The sequence below is a fragment of the Chlorocebus sabaeus genome, chromosome 24 (genome assembly GCF_047675955.1).
Source record: "Chlorocebus sabaeus isolate Y175 chromosome 24, mChlSab1.0.hap1, whole genome shotgun sequence".
Lineage (NCBI taxonomy): Eukaryota > Metazoa > Chordata > Mammalia > Primates > Cercopithecidae > Chlorocebus > Chlorocebus sabaeus.
Window position 1 is genome coordinate 50,183,093 of NC_132927.1, and position 19,915 is coordinate 50,203,007.

The following is a 19,915-nucleotide window of genomic DNA, read 5'->3' on the forward strand; positions in this document are numbered from 1 at the left end:
GACGGTGCCTCTCTCACTATGATTTCCCAGTCGAGGTTCAGGGAGACATCCACAAAACTAATACAGCTTCTTCAAGGACTGCTAAATGTGAACTCGCTGGTCAAGGTTGCAAGATTTGCTTTTTGGGTCAAGGCAGTAGAGGCGGCCACAGGGAACCAATCTCGGTTAAGTTATTAACGCACTTTATCCAGACTAGTAACTCTCCCCTGGCGTGCCGCATCTCCCCTGCTTCTCCCGGAAACGTGGGGCGCCCAGGAATCTTCCCTAAGCTTCCAAACCCCGCCCCTGGGAGGGGAGGGGGCGCGGAGCCGGGCCTAGCCGCGCGCCTGCGTACCGCGGTCGGAGAGCCGAGGCCTGGGGGCGAGCTGGGGTCGTGGAGTACAGCCTCTTTCCGGAAAATCACGCGAGATTTCGTTTACACGGGCTCCACTACGGTCAGTGACGCGCGAGCGGCCGCCGCGACTGTGGCTACCGAAGCTGCTTCGGGCCTCAGCGGTGAGGGAGGAGACTCAACCAGGGTGACTTCCAGGCGTCCTCCCGGAGCTACCGGGGACACTGGCGTTATTGCCCAGAATACTGAGATAGGGAACGCTCGAGAAGCAGAAGCAGGTTTTGGGGTGTTTTTTTGAATTCTTGGGGGAAAGTAACCTGATGTTTTGACGTAATTGTGTTTGAGGTGCCTCTGGAACTTTCATTTAACACAGATTATGGCCGGGCGCGGTGGCTCAAGCCTGTAATCCCAGCACTTTGGGAGGCCGAGACGGGTGGATCCCGAGGTCAGGAGATCGAGACCATCCTGGCTAACACGGTGAAACCCCGTCTCTACTAAAAAATACAAAAAACTAGCCGGGCGACATGGCAGGCGCCTGTAGTCCCAGCTACTCGGGAGGCTGAGGCAGGAGAATGGCGTAAACCTGGGAGGTGGAGCTTGCAGTGAGCTGAGATCCGGCCACTGCACTCCAGCCTGGGTGACAGAGCAAGACTCCGTCTCAAAAAAAAAAAAAAAAAAAAAAAACACAGATTAGTTGAACACCTACCATGTGCCGGGCTTAGGGGATTGGACTCACATTTTTTTGTGTGTGTATGTGTGACGGAGTCTTGCTCTGTCGCCCAGGTTGGAGTGCAGTGGCTTGATCTCGGCTCACTGCAACTTCCACCTCCCGGTTTCAAGTGATTCTCCAGCCTCAGCCTCCAGAGTAGCTGGGATTACAGGTGCCCGCCACCACGCCGGGCTAATTTTTGTATTTTTAGTATTGGTGGGGTTTCACCATGTTGTCCAAGCTGGTCTCCAACTCCTGACCTCAGGTGGTCCGCCCACCTCAGCCTCCCAAAGTGCTGGGATTACAGGCTTGAACCACCATACCCGGACCCTTTTCTCATCTATAAAATTGAGAGGATGATATTACCAACCTCACAGTTTTTTGGGGATAGGGGTGGGGGAGGTGGTTTAAACAGGCTAATGAATGAGTCTTTGCTCAGTTCCTGGCGTTTAGGAATATTGAAGAAACAGGTTGACAGAAGGGACTTTTTCCAAGTTCCCACCTGGTTAGAACCAGGACAAATACTCTGTTCTTCCTAGTTCAATGACCTTTCTCTTTTCCAGGCTGCAAGGTAAACACTCAACACACTCTTTATCATCACATCAGAGCAAATTCATCTGTTATTATTTTGTAATATTAGCACCAAGTAGGAATAGCATCCCAGGCAAATAGGATTTGCTGAGTTTTTTTCCCCTACTTGGGATGAATTTAACAATCTACCCTTCTTTCAGATCTTGGAACTTAGTGTGTCTTATTTTAGCTGTTAATTTTATGACTAAATCCAGTTATCTATGTTTTATTTTTATTATTTATTTATTTTTTTGAGACGAAGTTTCACTCTTGTCCCCCAGGCTTGAGTGTAATGGCTCAGTTTTGGCTCACTGCAACTTCCACCTCCCAGGTTCAAGCTATTCTCCTGCCTCAGCCTCTGGAGTAGCTGGGATTACAGGCGCCCACCACCACGCCTGGTTAATTTTTGTATTTTTAGTAGGGCGGAGTTTCACCATGTTGGCCAGGCTGGTCTCAAACTCCTGACCTCAAGTGATCCACCTGCCTCAGCCTCCCAAAGTGCTGGGATTCCAGGTGTGAGCCACCGTGCACAGCCAAGTTATCTATATTGTAAATGTGTGTTTTTTTGGTACTGTGGAGGGATATCATACAATTATCCTGTATTAATTGTAGTATTTGACACTTGAAAAGTTTCTAATTTAATACAGAGTGAGAGAACTTTAATAGTATATTTTTCATGCTGATAAGCAGTGTTTGGACAAATCTATAATATACATATTAATATTTTAAAGAAATAAAGCATACCATTGACAGTAATTAGAGAAGAGGGCAAATATGACATTTCATTTGGAAAGACTACTTTGAAAATTTAGCCATTATGGTTCTATTACTACTTAAGGACTCTTAGACCTACTTAATTTGGAAAACTTTGGCTTTTTAATCCTTAAATAATTGACACATATGGTGATTCTGTAGAAAGTTTTCTTTTTAAAACACGTGTAGCCCTACATGACATTATGGACCTCATGGTGTGATGAATGGATGTGGCACCACCCTTAAAGATTCTTGCCTGAAAAATTGAACCTGAAGTAATCAAGCCTCTGGATGTAACTAGCAGTCATAGATAAGGGAAGGAGATAGAAGAGACATTTCCTCCTTCCTTTAAAAGCTAGTCATTTACCTTGTGATAGTAAATGACACCATGAGGAAGCAGTCAAAGAACATTCTACAAAGTAATGAAACAAATCAAGGGCATGAAATAGGGAAGGGAGACTCAAACTGTAGTATGTGGACCTTGAATTCTGATTTTAATGAACCAAATGTAAAAAGACATCCTTGAAACATCAGGAGATTTGAATATGCACTAGGCATTAGATGGTGATAAGGAATTACTTGTACTATTACTTCTATTGGGTGTAATAATGGCATAGTGTTTATGTTTAAATCTGTGATGGCTGGGTTTTGCTTCAAGGGGAAGTTGGAAAATGTAATCTTTTAGCGGGGCAACATAGTGTCCAGTAGGAGAGGATAGTCACTGAGGGCAACTAGCTGTTCTGTCACAACCAGTGAGATTATACGATCATTTGCCACATCATAATGGTTTAGACAATGACAGACGATGAGCCTCCCATAACATTATAATGGAACTGAAAAATTCCTCTTGCCTGGTGATGTCATAGTCATCAGAACGTTATGGTGCAATTACTTTATTTATTTATTTATACATACAGGGTCTCACTCTGTCACCCAGACTGGAGTGCAGTGGCACAATCTCGGCTCACCGCAACCTCCGCCTCCTGAGTTCAAGCGATTCTCCTGCCTCAGACTCTTGAGTAGCTGGGATTACAGAAGTGCATCACCATGCCCAACTGATTTTTGTATGTTTAGTAGAGACAGGGTTTCACCATGTTGGCCAGGCTGATTGTGAACTCCTGACCTCAAATGATCCACCTGCCTCAGCCTCCCAAAGTGCTGGGATTACAGGCATGAGCCACCATGCCTGGAGTATTACTTTATATTTTAAGAAATTTAGTGGAGCCAGGCGAGGTGGCTTATGCCTATAATTCCAGCACTTTGGGAGGCCGAGGCGGGTGAATCACGAGGTCAGGAGATCGAGACCAGCCTGACCAACATGGTGAAACCCCGTCTCTATTAAAAATACAAAAATAAGCCAGGAGTGGTGGCATGCACCTGTAATCCCAGCTACTCGGGACGCTGAGGCAGGAGAATCGCTTGAACCTGGGAGGCAGAGGTTGTAGTGAGCTGAGATTGCGTCACTGCACTCCAGCCCGTGCGACACAGCAAGACTCCGTTTCAAAAAAAAAGAAAAGAAATTTAGTGTAGTCTAAGTGTATAGTGTTAATAAAGTCTAAGTAGCCTACGGTAATGTCCTAGGTTTTCACATTCCCTTACCACTCACTCACTGACTCATCCAGAGCAACTTCTAATCTGGTAGGCTCCATTCATGGTAAGGTGCCCTATATAGGTATACCATTAAAAAAATTTTTTTGTGGTTTTTTTTTTGGGGACAGAGTCCCACTCTGTCACCCAGGCTGGAGTGCAGTGGCGCGATCTTGGCTCACTGCAATCTCTGCCTCCAGAGTACAAGCGATTCTCCTGCCTCAGCCTCCCAAGTAGCTGGAACTACAGGCATGCGCCACCTACCCACCGGCTAATTTTTTTGGTATTTTTGGTAGACACAGGGTTTCATCATGTTAGCCAGGCTGGTCTCGAACTCCTGACCTCAGGTGAACTGCCCACCTTGGCCTCCCAAAGTGCTGGGATTACAAGGGTGAGCCACCGCGCCCAGCCCATTTTTAAATCTTTTACCCCATATTTTTTACTGTACTTTTTCTATATTTAGATACACAAATACTTACCACTGTGTTCCAGTTGTCTGCAGCATTCAGTACAGCAATATGCCATATAGGTTTGTATCCTGGAAGTTATAGGCTAAACCACGTAGCCTAGGTGTCTAGTGTCATCTGTACCATGTAGGTTTGTGTAAGTACACTTTCATGTTCATACAATGATGAAATCACCTAATGTCACATTTCTCGGCATGTATCCCAGTCGTCAAGCTGTACAAAGCACTCACAACAGTGCTTGGCGCATAGTAACACTAAGGGCTTGATTTTCTAATTTTCACTGGTGGATAAAGTAAGCAAAGTGATTTTCAACAAGTCAGATAGTGCTAGTACTGGAACTTCTTTTGCTTCCTTCATTAGCTCAAATTGTAAATCCAGAATAAACTGGCCAGATGTAGTGGCTCACGCCTGTAATCCCAGCACTTTGGGAGGCTGAGATGGGAGGATCACTTGAGCCCAGGAATTCGAGACCAGCCTGAGCAACATAGCGAGACCTCATCTCAAAAAACAAAACAAAACAGAATAAACTGATCGTTTACTTATTGGCCATATTGTGATATGGACTTTCTTATAAGGTAAGGATTTTTAAATTCCTTTGATATGTTACTTTTATTGTTAGCTAAACTATAAAGGAATTTCCGTTTTTTGTTTTTTTTTTTTAAATTCACCACTGCTAAGAAGGCAAAGGAATTTCTATTTTGATAAACAAATAGAAGAGCCTTTGGAAATTTGGTTACGTGGCTGGGCTTGGTGGCTCACGCCTGTAATCCCAGCACTTTGTGAGGCTGAGGCGGGCAGATCACTTGAGGTCAGGAGTTCAAGACCAGCCTAGCCAACATGGTGAAACCCCGTCTCTACTAAAAATACAAAAAGAAAATTAGCAAGGCATCGTGGTGCACGCCTGTAATCCCAGCTAGTTGGGAGGCTGAGGCAGGAGAATCGCTTGAACCGAGGAAGCACAGGTTGCGGTGAGCTGAGATCCTGAGATCGTGCCACGGCACTCCAGCCTGGGTGACAGAGTGAGACTCCATCCCCGACTCCAAAAAAAAAAAAATTTTTTTCGTTACATATCAATTAAGCAGTTAGTGTTTTTTTTTTTCTTTCTTTCTTTTTTCTTTTTTTTGAGATGGAGTCTCACTTTGTGGCCCAGACTGGAGTGTAGTGGCGCGATCTCAGCTCACTGCAAGCTCTGCCTCCCAGGTTCATGCCATTCTCCTGCCTCAGCCTCCGGAATAGCTGGGACTACAGGTGCCTGCCACCACGCCCAGCTAATTTTTTTGTATTTTTAGTAGAGACAGGGTTTCACCGTGTTAGGCAGGATGGTCTCGAACTCCTGACCTCGTGATCCACCCGCCTCGGCCTCCCAAAGTGCTGGGATTATAGGCATGAGCCACCGTGCCCGGCCGCGGTGTTTTTATTTTGCCAGTAGATTAACTGCTAGCTCTGGAGGAATATATCATGTTGTTTGTTTTGTTTTTTTCTTGTCTTTATTTAAAAACAAGTCAAGTGCAGTACTGAGAAGGGGGAAAGAGTAGAACAAAGGGGTCTGACCTGTTACTGACTGTGAATAATCAGTTGCGACAACTCACTACCTTTGGACCAGCCTTGTGTTGTTTTCTTTTAATTGAGCCATAGGAGGCTTATTCATGGTGGTGTGCTTGAAGATGAATGAGCTTGAATTATCTGAGACCAAAAACATTTTGCCCCACTTGGGCTGGATGCGGCGGCTCACGCCTGTAATCCCAGGCGGGTAGATCGTGAGGTCAGGAGATTGAGACCATCCTGGCTAACACGGTGAAATCCCCTCTCTACTAAAAATACAAAAACGTTAGCCGGGCGAGGTGGCGGGTGCCTGTAGTCCTAGCTACTCAGGAGGCTGAGGCGGGAGAATGGCGTGAACTTGGGAGGCAGAGCTTGCAGTGAGCAGAGATCATACCACTGCATTCCAGCCTGCGCAACAGAGTGAGATTCTGTCTACAAAATAAATAAATAAATAAACAAACATTTTGCCCCACTTAATCTTCAGTGAACTTGTTCCTATTAGTTAAAAATTCTAACTAGATTTAGTCTTTCTTCATGTATTTGCTTTAGAAGGCAAACTGACAGGAGAGTTTATCTTTTTGGATCCTAAATGTGATTTTTCTCCCTCTTCTTTGGGAAACACAAATGGACTTCTTTTTTATTTTTAAATCGTTGAATACTTCAAATCTTATTTGTGATTTAAAAATTTTTCTATTTATAGGAGTATTTTATACAGAAATCTTGTGAAACCACTGCCCAACCAGAGCGATGATTGTTCAGAGAGTGGTACTGAATTCTCGACCTGGTATGTATTTGTGATGAATGAACAGCTATGATCTTTGATAATTACTAATGCAAATGGAGGAATAAAAACTAATGTGATGTTCATGTGGTAAATTAAGGTAGTAAGATATTAACACTAGTAGAGATATTAGAAGAAACTTTAAATGATGTAATAGTTTTCAAGTGTTAGCTTATCAAGGCCATTTTTAAACTGTGCTAGTTTTTCAAGTGGTAACTTATCCAGGCATTTGTTGATGAAATAAAGTATTTTGGAATCATAACATCTGAAAGGTTACATTACAAATATACGTGGCTTTTGTTTCTTTAGAGTATGTTATTATTGGTCTTAAAATTTGCTTTTCTTTTTTATGTGAAATGTACTAACTTATATCAGTGCTGACATGTAAACTGCATCATAAAAACAGGTGTGGAAAGAACCTGAGAGATTTGGGTCACTGCTGCCCACTTGGGGAAGTCACTTAACTTTTCTGAACTCAATTTTAGTAAAATGAGCAGTTAGATTAAGATCTTTATGTACTATTCCCACCTTATAAATGTAATAATTCTATGAAGAGTAAATATGCATTAAACATATCTGAAGATGAGTACCTTCTACTGGTAGCCTTTCCTTCTTACAAATTTTTCTCATACTTCAAATTTTCTAATTTCCTACTTCCTATTTTTTCAGACTTTATTATTATTACTTTTATATTTGTTTAAGTTTCTATAATGATGATCTTTTCTTACAGATTTTTCTCACGCTTCAAATTTTTTAATTTTTTAATTTCCTAATTTTTCTTTTTTTTTTTTTTTTTTTTTTTTGAGACAGAGTCTCGCTCTGTCGCCCGGGTTGGAGTGCAGTGGCCGGATCTCAGCTCACTGCAAGCTCCGCCTCCCGGGTTTACGCCATTCTCCTGCCTCAGCCTCCCGAGTAGCTGGGACTACAGGCGCCCGCCACCTCGCCCAGCTAGTTTTTTGTATTTTTTTTTAGTAGAGACGGGGTTTCACCATGTTGCCAGGATGGTCTCGATCTCCTGACCTCGTGATCCGCCCGTCTCGGCCTCCCAAAGTGCTGGGATTACAGGCTTGAGCCACCGCGCCCGGCCAATTTCCTAATTTTTCAGACTTTATTATTTTTACTTTTGTATTCCTTTAAGTTTCTATTTGCTTCTTAAAATGAGGAAGGTAAGTTTAGCCGCACTCCATCCTGGGTGACAGAATAAGACCCTGTCTCTAAAAAAAAAAAAAAACGTACTGAGTCATTTCTATAGTTACAGAAGAATTACAAAACAATATAGATTTACTTGTGCCTGTTTTTTTTTTTTTTTTTTTTTTGAGACAGAGTCTCGCTCTGTCATCCAGGCTGGAATGCAGTGGCACGATTTCGGCTCACTGCAACTTCCACCTCCTGGGTTCAAGCGATTCCTCTGCCTCAGCCTCCCGAGTAGCTGGTACTACAGGTGTGTACCACCATGCCCGGATAATTTTGTACTTTTGGTAGAGTCAGGGTTTCACCACGTTGACCAGGCTGGTCTCAAACTCCTGACCTCGTGATCCACCTGTGCTGGGATTACAGGTGTGAGCCACCGCGCCTGGCCCCTTGTACCTGTTTTAAAAGGAAGTGCTCTGAATCCTAGAGTGACCCTTTAATAAGTATATCCCACCACTTTGGGAGGTCAAGGTGGGCAGATCAAGAGGTCAGGAATTCGAGACCAGCCTGGTCAGCATGGTGAAACCCCATCTCTACCAAAAATACAAAAAAAGTAGCCAGGCATAGTGGTGTGCGCCTGTAATCCCAGCTACTCGGGAGGCTGAGTCAGAAGAATCACTTGAACCCATGAGGTAGAGGTTGCAGTAAGCCGAGATCGTGCCACTGCATTCCAGCCTGGGTGATAGAGCAAGACTCTGTCTCAAATGATAATATAATAATAATAATAATAATAATAATAGTATATAGTAAACTGGCTTTTTTTTAGTTTGTATTTTTGCCTAATATTTTAGGAAAAAATGGTAATCCAGTGGCAGAGAATTTCCGAATGGAAGAAGTCTGTTTACCAGATAATATTAATGAAGGACAAGTGCAAGTTAGAACTCTTTATCTTTCTGTGGATCCTTACATGGTAAGAATCAGGATGTTGTAACTTGGTGAAAAATAACTTTATTTTATTATTTTTCATGTTGTTGTATCTGAATTTTATTGTGCAGTCCCTTATAGATTGGTAAATACTTGAGCAGTTATATATTGATACTTTGTAATTATAGATTGCCTTCATTTTTATTCACTAGTGTAATTAAGGAATGTTGTAGAGGAGACAGATAATAGTAGCACATGTATGTATGTGATTCAGGTGCTTTCAAATGTTCAGATTACTTCCTAGGAGTAAATAAAGCTTGAAGATAGTAAAATAGAATTGCAAATTCAGTAAATAAAGCTTGAAGATGGTAAAATGAGATTGCAAATTCTTTCAGATCCACTTTATAAGAGAGGCTATGTATGAGATCTTTCTTTATTTCTAGTTGACCTTTTCTTTACTTTTTCTTGTTTTTAAGAGATGAGGTCTAGCTATGTTGCCTAGGCTGGTCTCAGTTTTGCTGGGCTCAGGCAATCAACCTTGGCCTCCTTGAAGTGCTGGGATTACAGGCATGAGCCACTGTGCTCAGCCCTGTATTTGATCTCTTTTTGAAAGGAACAGACTCACTTATGCTACTTCTAGATAAAGAAGATTTATTGAAAACGTATATATTGCCGAAGACTGCAGATAAGAAGCCATTAGGCACAGGGACTTTGGCTCTATGAGCTGGCGTCTTGCTTTACTTCTCCCAGAGGTCATACAGTCTCTTCTTTACTTCTAACTTTTTCCTATGGCCATGAAAAGCACAGCTTTATATGTCAGTTTACCCCCTGCTATTAAGAGTCTTGGCTGGGCATGGTGGCTCTTGCCTGTAATCCTAGCACTTTGGGAGGCCAGGGCAGGATTGCTTGAGCCCAGGAGTTCAAGACCAGCCTGGACAAGAGAGTGAGACCCCGTCTCTACAAAAAATTAAAAATTTATACAGGTGTGGTGGCCTGTGCCTGTAGTCCTAGCTACTTGAGAGGCTGATGTGGGCGGATCGCTTGAGCCTGGGAGATTGAGGCTGCATTGAGCCATGATTGCGCCACTGCCCTTCTGTTCGGGTGATGGAGCAAGACCCTGTCTCAAAAAAAAAAGTCTCAGTGCTTGGAATCAGATTGCTGCAGTAGGGAAATTGGCCCCATGTGTCTGTTTTGTTTAACTGTTTCATAGGTTGCTGAACAACTGTATGAGTTTCATGTTGCTGTTTTAACATAGTACTATAAACCTAGTGGCTTTTTTTTTTTTTTGGGACGGAGTCTCACTCCCTTGCCGAGGCTGGAGTGCAGTGGCACGACCTCGGCTCACTGCAACCTCTGCCTCCTGGGTTCAAGTGATTCTCCTGCCTCAGCCTCCTGAGTAGCTGGGATTGCAGGAGTGCACCACCACGCCCAGCTAATTTTTTGTATTTTTAGTAGAGACAGGGGTCTCACCAGATCGGCCAGCCTGGTGTCAAACTGTTCTTTTTTTTGTTATTTAGGGGCTGATTATCTTTTTCATTATTGAAGACATTTTTTAAAAACGAGCAACTTTATTATTTTTATTAACATTCTTTTTTTGTTTTGTTTTGTTTTGTTTTGTTTTGTTTTTGAGATGGAGTCTTGCTGTGTCGCCCAGACTGGAGTGCAGTGGCATGATCTCGGCTCACCGCAAGCTCTGCCTCCTGGGTTCACGCCATTCTCCTGCCTCAGCCTCCCGAGTAGCTGGGACTACAGGCACCCGCCACCACACCCGGCTAAGTTTTTGTATTTTTAGTAGAGACAGGGTTTCACTGTCTTAACCAGGATGTTCTCGATCTCTGACCTTGTGATCCGCCCGCCTTGGCCTCCCAAAGTGCTGGGATTACAGGCGTGAGCCACAGTGCCTGGCCTATTTTATTAACATTCTAAATAGGTGAAATAGAAGTGTATAAAGTAGGAAGTGAAAGAATGCCCATACAAAGGATTGCTTATTGATCTGCTGTCTAGGTAACAGCATTGTACCAATGTTAATGTCCTGGTTTTGATATTATACTGCAGCTATTTAAGATGTCACTACTGGCGGAAGCTGAGTGAAGGACTGTGTACTTCATTTTATTAATTTTTAACTTTTTTGAAATGAGATCTCTGTTGCTGAGAGTGACTGCAGTAGTGTGAATACAGCTCACTGCAGCCTCGATCTCTTGGGCTCAAGCAGTCCTCCCATCTCAGTCTCCCAACTAGCAGAGACAACAGGTATGCACTATCATGCCTGGCTAATTTTTTTGTTTTTTTGTAGAGATGGGGTCTTGCCATGTTGCCCAGGTTGATTTTGAACTCCTGGACTCAAGCAATACTCTTATCTTGGCTTCCAAAGTGCTGGGATTTCAGGTGTGAGCCACTATATCTGTCTCCATATACTTAAAAAATTTAAGTTTTATTATATTCACACACTATACAATTTACTCATTTAAAGAGTACAATTAAATTGTTTTTAGTATATTCATGGAATTCTGCAACTGTCATTACAATCAGTTTTACAACATTTTCATCATCCCCAGAAGAAACCCTGAACCTATGGTATAATTAGCAGTCATTCCCCGTTTCCCCTGCTCACCCTACCCTCAGCTGTATACAACCACTAACCTACTTTTTGTTCTTTTTTTTTTTTTTTTTTGGAGACGGAGTCTCGCTCTGTCGCCCAGGCTGGAGTGCAGTGGCGCGATCTTGGCTCACTGCAAGCTCCGCCCCCCGGGTTCACGCCATTCTCCTGCCTCAGCCTCCCGAGGGACTACAGGCGCCGCCACCTCGCCCGGCTAATTTTTTGTATTTTTTAGTAGAGATGGGGTTTCACCGTGTTAGTTAGCCAGGATGGTCTCGATCTCCTGACCTTGTGATCCGCCCGTCTCGGCCTCCCAAAGTGCTGGGATTACAGGCTTGCGCCACCGCGCCCGGCCTTTTTGTTCTTATAGATTTGTCTATTCTGGCCATTTCATACAAATAAAAACATACAATATGTTATTCTTTTTTGTTACTGTTAAGAGACAGAGTCTTGCACTGTCACCCAGGCTGGAGTGCAGTGGGGTAATCATAGCTCACTGCTGTCTTGACCTTCTGGGCTCAAGCAGTCCTCTCGCCTCAGCTGAGAGCTCCTGAGTAGCTGAGACCATAGGTGTGTGCCACCATGCTGGGCTAATTAAATTTTTTTAAAAAAACATTTTAAAATTATTTATTTATGAATCATTGCAAAGAATAAACCTTTATTTATTTATTTAGAGATGAGGTCTGTTTTTTCTTTTGTCATTTATACTCTTATACTTTCAGGCTCATTTTTTTTTTTTTTTGCAGACGGTTTTGCTCTATCCCCCAGGCTGGAGTGCAGTGTCTCAATCTCAGCTCACTGCAACCTCCACCTCCTAGGTTCAAGAGATTCTCATGCCTCAACCTCCTGAGTAGCTGGGATCACAGGCGTGCGCCACCACACCCAGCTAATTTTTGTATTTTTAGTAGAGACGGAGTTTCACCATGTTGACCAGGCTGGTCTCAAACTCCTGACCTCAGGTGATCCACCCGCATCAGCCTCTCCAAGTGCTAGGATTACAGGTGTGAGCCATCACACCTGGCAGACTCATATCTAAGAAGGCTTTTCCTCACCCAAGGTCACCTCTTGCTATGAGACAGCCCAAGCTGGTCTTGAATTCCAGGGATCCTCCTGCCTCAGCCTCCTGAGTAGCTGGGATTACAGGTGGGAGCTACTGTGCCTGGCATAATATGTGACCTTTTGTGTCTGGCTTCTTTCATTTAGTATATGTTTACAAGGCTCATCATGTTATAGTTTGTACTTCTTTTTATTGCTGAATAATGTTACATTGTATGGATACAGTATCTTATCTTTTCATCAGATGATGGACATGTGGGTTGTTTACACAATTTGGCTATTAGCAATACTTCTGCTATGAACGTTTGTGTATATGTTTTTGTGTGAACTATGTTTTTGTTTCTCTTCGGTATGTATGTAAGAGTAAAATTACTAGGTCTGTATGACCTAGTATATATACTTACTGTATGTAAGTATATATTTAACCTTTCGAGGAACTACCAAACTGTTTTCCAAAGGGGCTTTACCATTTTCCAATCCCACCATCAGTGTATGAAGATTCCAGTTTTCCATATCCTCACTAACACTTGTTATTATCTGTCTTTTTGGTTACAGCCATTCTAGTTGGTGTAAAGTGATAACTCATTGTGGTTTTCTTTTGTATTTCCTTGATGGCTAATAATGTTGAGCATGTTTTTATGTGCTTATTGGTCATTGCATGTCTTTTTTGGAGACACGTCTATTCAGATCTCTTGTGCATTTTAAAAGTTGGATTATCTGTGTTTTTTATTAGTGAGTTGTAAGAGTTGTTTATATATTCTCGATATAAGCTCCTTGCTGGATATATGATCTGTAAATATTTTCTTCTATGTTGTAGGTTGTCTATTCTCTTGATGGTATCCATTGAAGCACAAAAGTTTTTAATTTTGATAAAGTCCAATTGATCTGTTTTTTTGTTTGTCACTTATACTTTCAATACTTTCAGACTCATATCTAAGAAGGCTTTGCCTCACTTAAGGTCATGAAGATTTAGTCCTATATTTTCTGCTAAGAGTTTTATAGTTTTGCTCAAACATTTAAGTCAATAACACATTTTGGGTTAAACTTTGTGTATGAGTATGAGGAAGGGGTCTGTATTAATCAAGATTCTTTAGAGAGACAGAAACACAAACACACACATAGGCATGCACCCACAGACATGCACACACATGTATATGAGAGGGGACTTGTAAGAGGAATTGGCTCATGAGATTATGGAAGCTGAAAGAACTCTGTTCTTTCTCATGATAGGCTGTCTGCAAACTGGAGAATCAGAGAAGCTGGTAGCATGGCTCAGTCCAAGCTGGAAGGCCCAACAACCAAGGAAGCCATTGGTATACTTGTCAGTCCCAAGGCCTGAGAGCCCAGGAAGCCATGGGTGCAGTCTCAGAGTCCAAAGGCTGAAGAACCTGGAGTTCTCATGTCAGAGGGCAGGAGCAGAAGGGTGTCCTGCTTTGCGGGAGAGAGGGAGAATTTGTCCTTCACCTGCCTTTTTTTTTTTTTTTTTTGAGACGGAGTCTCGCTGTATCGCCCAGGCTGGAGTGCAGTGGCCGGATCTCAGCTCACTGCAAGCTCCGCCTCCCGGGTTTTTACGCCATTCTCCTGCCTCAGCCTCCCGAGTAGCCGGGACCACAGGCGCCCGCCACCTCGCCCGGCTAGTTTTTTGTATTTTTTAGTAGAGACGGGGTTTCACCGTGTTAGCCAGGATGGTCTCGAACTCCTGACCTCGTGATCCGCCCGTCTCGGCCTCCCAAAGTGCTGGGATTACAGGCTTGAGCCACCGCGCCCGGCCTTCACCTGCCTTTTTGTTCCATCTGGGCTCCTGTTGAATGGATGGTGCCCACCCACATTGAGGGCAGGTCTTCGCCACATAGTCCACAGACTCACATGCTAGTTACCTCTGAAAACACCCTCAAGGACATACCCAGAAACAATGCTTCACAAGCGATCTAGGCATCCCTCTATCCTGTCAAGTTGACACTAAAATTATCCATCACAGGGCCCAACTCATTCTTGTTTGCAATCTTAAACTCCCTGGGCTCAAGTGATTCTCCTGTCTCAGACTCTCAAGTAACTGGGACGATAGGTGCAAGCCCACCACACCTGACCTAACTTCATTTTTTTGCAAGTGAATATACAGTCATGTCAGCACTTTTTTTTTTTTTTTGAGAGACCAGAAATATGTGACCATGAAGTGACATGAACCAGCACTGTTTGTTGAAAAGATAATTCTTTCCTCATTGGTTTGTCTTAGTATTCTTGTTGAAAACCAATTGACCATAAATGTGAGGGTTTATTTCTGGACTTTCAACTCTATTCTATCAATCTGTGTATCTGTCATGCTAGTACCTCGCTCTCTTAATTACTATAGCTTTGTAATAAGTTTGAAATGAGCAACTGTGAGTCTTCCAATTTGATTTTCTTTTTTTTTTTGAGATGGAATCTTGCTCTGTCGCCAGGCTGGAGTGCAGTGGCGCTCTCTCGGCTCACTGCAACCTCTGCTTCCCAGGTTCGAGTGATTCCCCGTCCTCAGCCTCCCGAGTAACTGGGACTACAGGCACATGCCACCACACCTGGCAATTTTTTTTTTTTTTTTTTTGAGAAGAAGTTTCACTCTTGTTGCCCAGGCTGGAGTGCAATGGTGCAATCTTGGCTCACTGCAACCTCTGCCTCCAAGGTTCAAGTGATTCTCCTGCCTCAGCCTCCCAAATAGCTGGGATTACAGGCACCTACCACCACACCTGGCTAATTTTTTGTATTTTTAGCAGAGATGGGGTTTCAGCATGTTGGCCAGGCGGGTCTTGAACTCCTGACCTTCAGGTGATCCACCTCGGCCTCTGAAAGTGTTGGGATTACAGGCGTGAGCCACTATGCCTGAACAATTTTTTTTGTATTTTAGTAGAGACAGAGTTTTAACCGTGTTGGCCAGGATGGTCTTCATCTCCTGACCTTGTCATCCGCCTGCCTCAGCCTCCCAAAGTGCTGGGATTACAGATGTGAGCCACCCTGCCTGGCCTGTTTTTCTTTTTTAAGGTTGTTTTGGCTCTTCTGGGTCCCATGAATTTTCATATGAACCTTAGAAACATCTTGTCAATTTCTGCACAGAAGATTTTGATAGGGATTTTGATAGGGATTGCTTTGAGTCTGTAGATCAATTTGGGGAGTATTGTCTTCTGTGATGGTTCATTTTATGTGTCCACTTAACTAGGCCATGGGATGTCTAAATAGCTGGTTAAACGTTATTTCTGGGTGTGTCTGCAAAGGTGTTTCTAGAAGAGATTAGCTTTTGAATTGGTGGACTGAATAAAGCAGATGTCCTTCTCTAATGTGGGTGGGCATCATCTAGTTCATTGAGAGCCTAAGGAGAGCAAAATGTAGAAGAAGGTTGCTGGGCATGGTGGCTCACACCTGTAATCCCAGCACTTTGGGAGGCTGAGGTGGGCAGATCACCTGAGGTCAGAAGTTCAGGACCAGCCTGGCCAACGTAGTGAAACCCCATCTCTACTAAGAATACAAAAATTAGCTGGGTGTGGTGGCAGGCACCTGTGATCCCAGCTACTTAGGAGGCTGAGGCAAGAGAATTGCTTGAACCCGGGAGGCGGAGATTGCAGTAAGCCAAGATTGCATCATTGCACTCCAGCCTGTGTGACAGAGCAAGACACTGTCTCAAAAAAAAAAAAAAAAAAAAAAAGGAGAAGAAGGTTGAACTAACTCTTAACTGCTTAAGCTGGAGCATCATTCTTCTCCTGTCCTCGGAGTTCCTGGTTCTCAGGCCTTCAGACCTGGACTAGAATCTCTACTGTCAGCTTACCTGCTCTCATTCATTGGAACCACACTGCTGGCTTTTCTGAGTCTTCAGCTTGCAGATGGCAGATAATGGGACTTCTCAGCCTCTCTAATTGCATGAGCCAATACCTTATAATAAATCTCTTCATATATATGTATGTATGCTGTTGGTTCTGTTTCTCTGGAGAATTCTGATAAAAACAATATCCTAATACACTGATCCATGAATGCATGATGTCTTTCTACTTATTCGGGTGTTCATTAGTTTTTTTCAATAATGTTTTGTAGTTCTCAGAGTACAAGTTTTGTTCCTTTGTTAAATTTATTATTTTATTATTTTGATGCTATTATAAATGGAATTTTAAAAAAATTCGTTTTAAGATTGTTCATTGCTAATGTAAAGAAATACAATGGATTTTTGTGTATTGATCTTATATTGTTCAACCCTGCTGAACTTGTTTGTTAGTGCTAATAGTTTTTTTTTGGTGGATTCCTTAGGATTTTCTATGTACATGATTATGTCAAGTATAAATGTAGTTTTACCTCTTCTTTTCCAATATAGATGCCTTTTATTTCATTTTTTTGCCTAATTACCCTTACTAGTATATCTGGTATAGTATTGAGTAGAAGTATTGAGAGTACACATCTTTGTCTTCTTCCTGATCTTAGGGAGAAAGCATTCACTCTTTCACTATTAAGTATGATGTTCATTGTGGGATTTTTTTTTTTTTTTTTTTTTTTGAGACGGAGTTTCACTCTGTTGCCCAGGCTGGAGTGCAGTGGCATGATCTTGGCTCACTGCAACTTCTGCCTCCCAGGTTCAAGCGATTCTTCTGCCTCAGCCTCCCAAGTAGCTGGGATTACAGGCGTTTGCCACCATGCCTGGCTAATTTTTGTATTTTTAGTAGAGATAGAGTTTCACTGTGTTGGCCATGCCGGTCTTTGAACTCCTGACCTCATGATCTGCCCACCTCGGCCTCCCAAAGTGCTGGGATTACAGGCGTGAGCCAATGCACCTGGCTCATTGTAGGATTCTTGTATATACCCTTTATCAGATTAAGGAAATTTCCTCCTATTTCTGGTTTGTTCAGTGTTTTTATCATGAAAGGATGTGGATTTTTTTTTATTGGGGTGAAATATATATAATAATTTAATTTACCATTTTAACCATTTTTAAGTATACAATTCATTGGCATTAAGAACATACACACAGCCAGGCATGGCGGCTCACGCCTGTAATCCCAGCTCTTTGGGAGGCCGAGTTGGGCAGATCACGAGGTCAGGAGATCGAGACCATCCTGACTAACACTGTGAAACCCCATCTCTACTAAAAATACAAAAAATTAGCTGGGCGTGGTGGCAGGTGCCTGTAGTCCCAGCTACTCAGGAGGCTGAGGTAGGAGAATGGTGTGAATCCGGGAGGCAGAGCTTGCAATGAGCAGAGATCTCGCCACTGCACTCCAGCCTGGGTGACAGAACGAGACTCCATCTCCAAAAAAAAAAAAAAAAAAAGAACATGCACACATAGCACATTCACAGTGTTGTGTGGCCATCACCACTTTCCGTTTCCCCCAGCAGAGGTATTGGATTTTGTGAAACGCTTTTTCTGTACCTATTGACAATCGTGGTTTGCTTCTTATTCTATTGATTGGTTCGTTATTGTCTTAGTTTGTTTTATGCGCTTATTAATACATTACCACAAAGTAGATAATTTATTAGGAACAGAAATTTATTTGGTTCATGATTCTGAAGGCTGAGAAGTTCCAGAGCATGACACTGGGATCTGGCAAGGGCCTTCTAACTGTGTCTTCCCATGGTGAAAAGTAGAAGGGCAAGAGTATATAAGTTGAGTAGCTATGCAGTAGAAGAAAGAAAAAAAAGAGGCCAGGCACAGTGGTTCATCTCTGTAATCCCATCACTTTGGGAGGCCAAGGCTGGAGGATCACTTGAGGCCAGGAGTTAAAGACAAATTTGGGCAATATAGCAAGACCACGTCTCTACAAAAACATTTGCCGGGCACAGTGGCTTACGCCTGTAATCCCAGCACTTTGGAAGGCTGAGGTGGGCAGGTCTCCTGAGGTCAGGAGTTCAAGACCAGCCTGGCCATCATAGTGAAACCTCGTCTCTACTAAAGATACAAAAACCTTAGCTGGGCATAGTGGCAGGTGCCTGTAATACCAACTACTCAGGAGACTGAGGCAGGAGAATCGCTTGAATCTAGGATACAGAGGTTGCAGTAAGTCGAGATCATGCCATTGCACTCTAGCCTGGGTAACAAGAGTGAAACTCTGTCTCAAAAAAAAAAAAAAAAAATTAACTAGGCATGGTGGTATGGGCCTGCAGTCCTGACTACTTGGCATGCTGAGGTGGGAGAATCCCTTGAGCCCAGGAGGTTGAGGCTGCAGTAAGCTATGATCACGCCACTGCACTCCAGTGTTGGCAGCAGAGCAAGATTTTGTCTCTGAAAAATAAAAATAGACTGAGCATGGTGGCTCACGCCTGTAATCCCAGCACTTTGGGAGGCCGAGGCGGGCAGATCATGAGGTCAGGAGTTCAAGACCAGCTTGGCCAAGATTGTGAAACCCTATCTCTACTAAAAATACAAAAATTAGCTGGGGTGTTGGTGGGCGCCTGCAATCCCAGCTACTCGAGAGGCTGAGGCAGCGAATTGCTTGAACCCGGGAGGTGGAGCTTGCAGTGAGCTGAGATCGCGCCACTGCACTCCAGCCTGGGCAACAGAGCGAGACTCCATCTCAAAAAATATATAAATAAATAAAGAATAAAAGAAAGAGTGCAAGCAAGAGCATGGGGAAAGAGCCAAACTCATTCTTTTATCTGGAACCCACTGCTGCCATAATGGCATTAGTCCATTCATGAAGGCAGAGCCCTCAAGACCAAATCACATTTTTTTTTTTTTTTTTTTTTTTTTTTGAGACAGAATCTCACTATGTCCCTTTAGCTGGAGTATGGTGGTGTGATCACGGCTCATTGCCCCACCTCGAACTCCTGCCATGCCTGGCTAATTTTTGTTTTTTTTGTAGAGACAGCGTTTTGCCATGTTGCCCAGAACTCCTGAGCTCAAGCAATCTGCCTTCCCCAGCTTTCCAAAATGTTAGGATCACAGGTGTGAGCCACCGCACCTGGCCAAGACCCTTCTCTTTAAAAAAAAAAAAAAAAAAAAAAGATTTTAGGGGAGGAAAAATGATGGAACAATAGGATTGTAATGTGAATTGAATTAATGATATTCACTTAGAACACTCCCAACTTCAAAGCGAAAACAAAAACCAAAAAACATCTTTTTCCTCCAGGGAAGTAAATATTTTGTCTACTTACTCATTTCATGCTAGAAAGCACAGTCTTGAGAATTTTGCCTCTGCAAAGTCCTGTGGGTCCCACCTCCTAAATACCTCTCAATTCATTCCATGTCTTAGTAGTTCCAGAGAAGTCTACCTAGTCTGAATTACCATTGTTTCTTTCCTAATAGGGTAGGTACCCTTGCATACACACGTTGCCCCTTTAAGCCATTTTTCACACTGCAGCCAGAGTGCCAGAGTGATTCTTTTTATAACAGCAACTAATTGTGTCACCTTGCTTAAAGTGGTTTAATGGCTTCCCATTGGAATTGAGACCAATCAGCCTTGACATGGTCTAAGAAGCTACATAACCTGGGCTCGGCGCAGTGGCTCATGCTTATAATCCCAGC

At 43.1% G+C, this 19,915-nt stretch overlaps 1 protein-coding gene across 9 annotated transcripts in view; it reads left to right on the plus strand.

Annotated features, from left to right (window-relative positions):
• The first annotated feature begins 219 nt into the window (after positions 1–219).
• Positions 220–19,915, plus strand: part of PTGR2 (prostaglandin reductase 2) — a 38,238-nt gene continuing 18,542 nt past the window's right edge. For 2 of the 9 annotated variants that reach the window (XM_037984703.2, XM_037984701.2), the window contains exons 1-3: positions 220–495; positions 6,660–6,743; positions 8,723–8,841. In XM_037984703.2, coding sequence (XP_037840631.1) covers positions 6,707–6,743; positions 8,723–8,841 — 156 coding nt within the window. In that variant the 5' untranslated portion in view covers positions 220–495; positions 6,660–6,706. Of the gene's footprint in view, positions 610–4,777; positions 4,993–6,659; positions 6,744–8,722; positions 8,842–19,915 lie in introns of all 9 variants that reach the window. The other 7 variants (XM_037984702.2, XM_037984700.2, XM_037984699.2 and 4 more) reach the window with 5 other exon arrangements.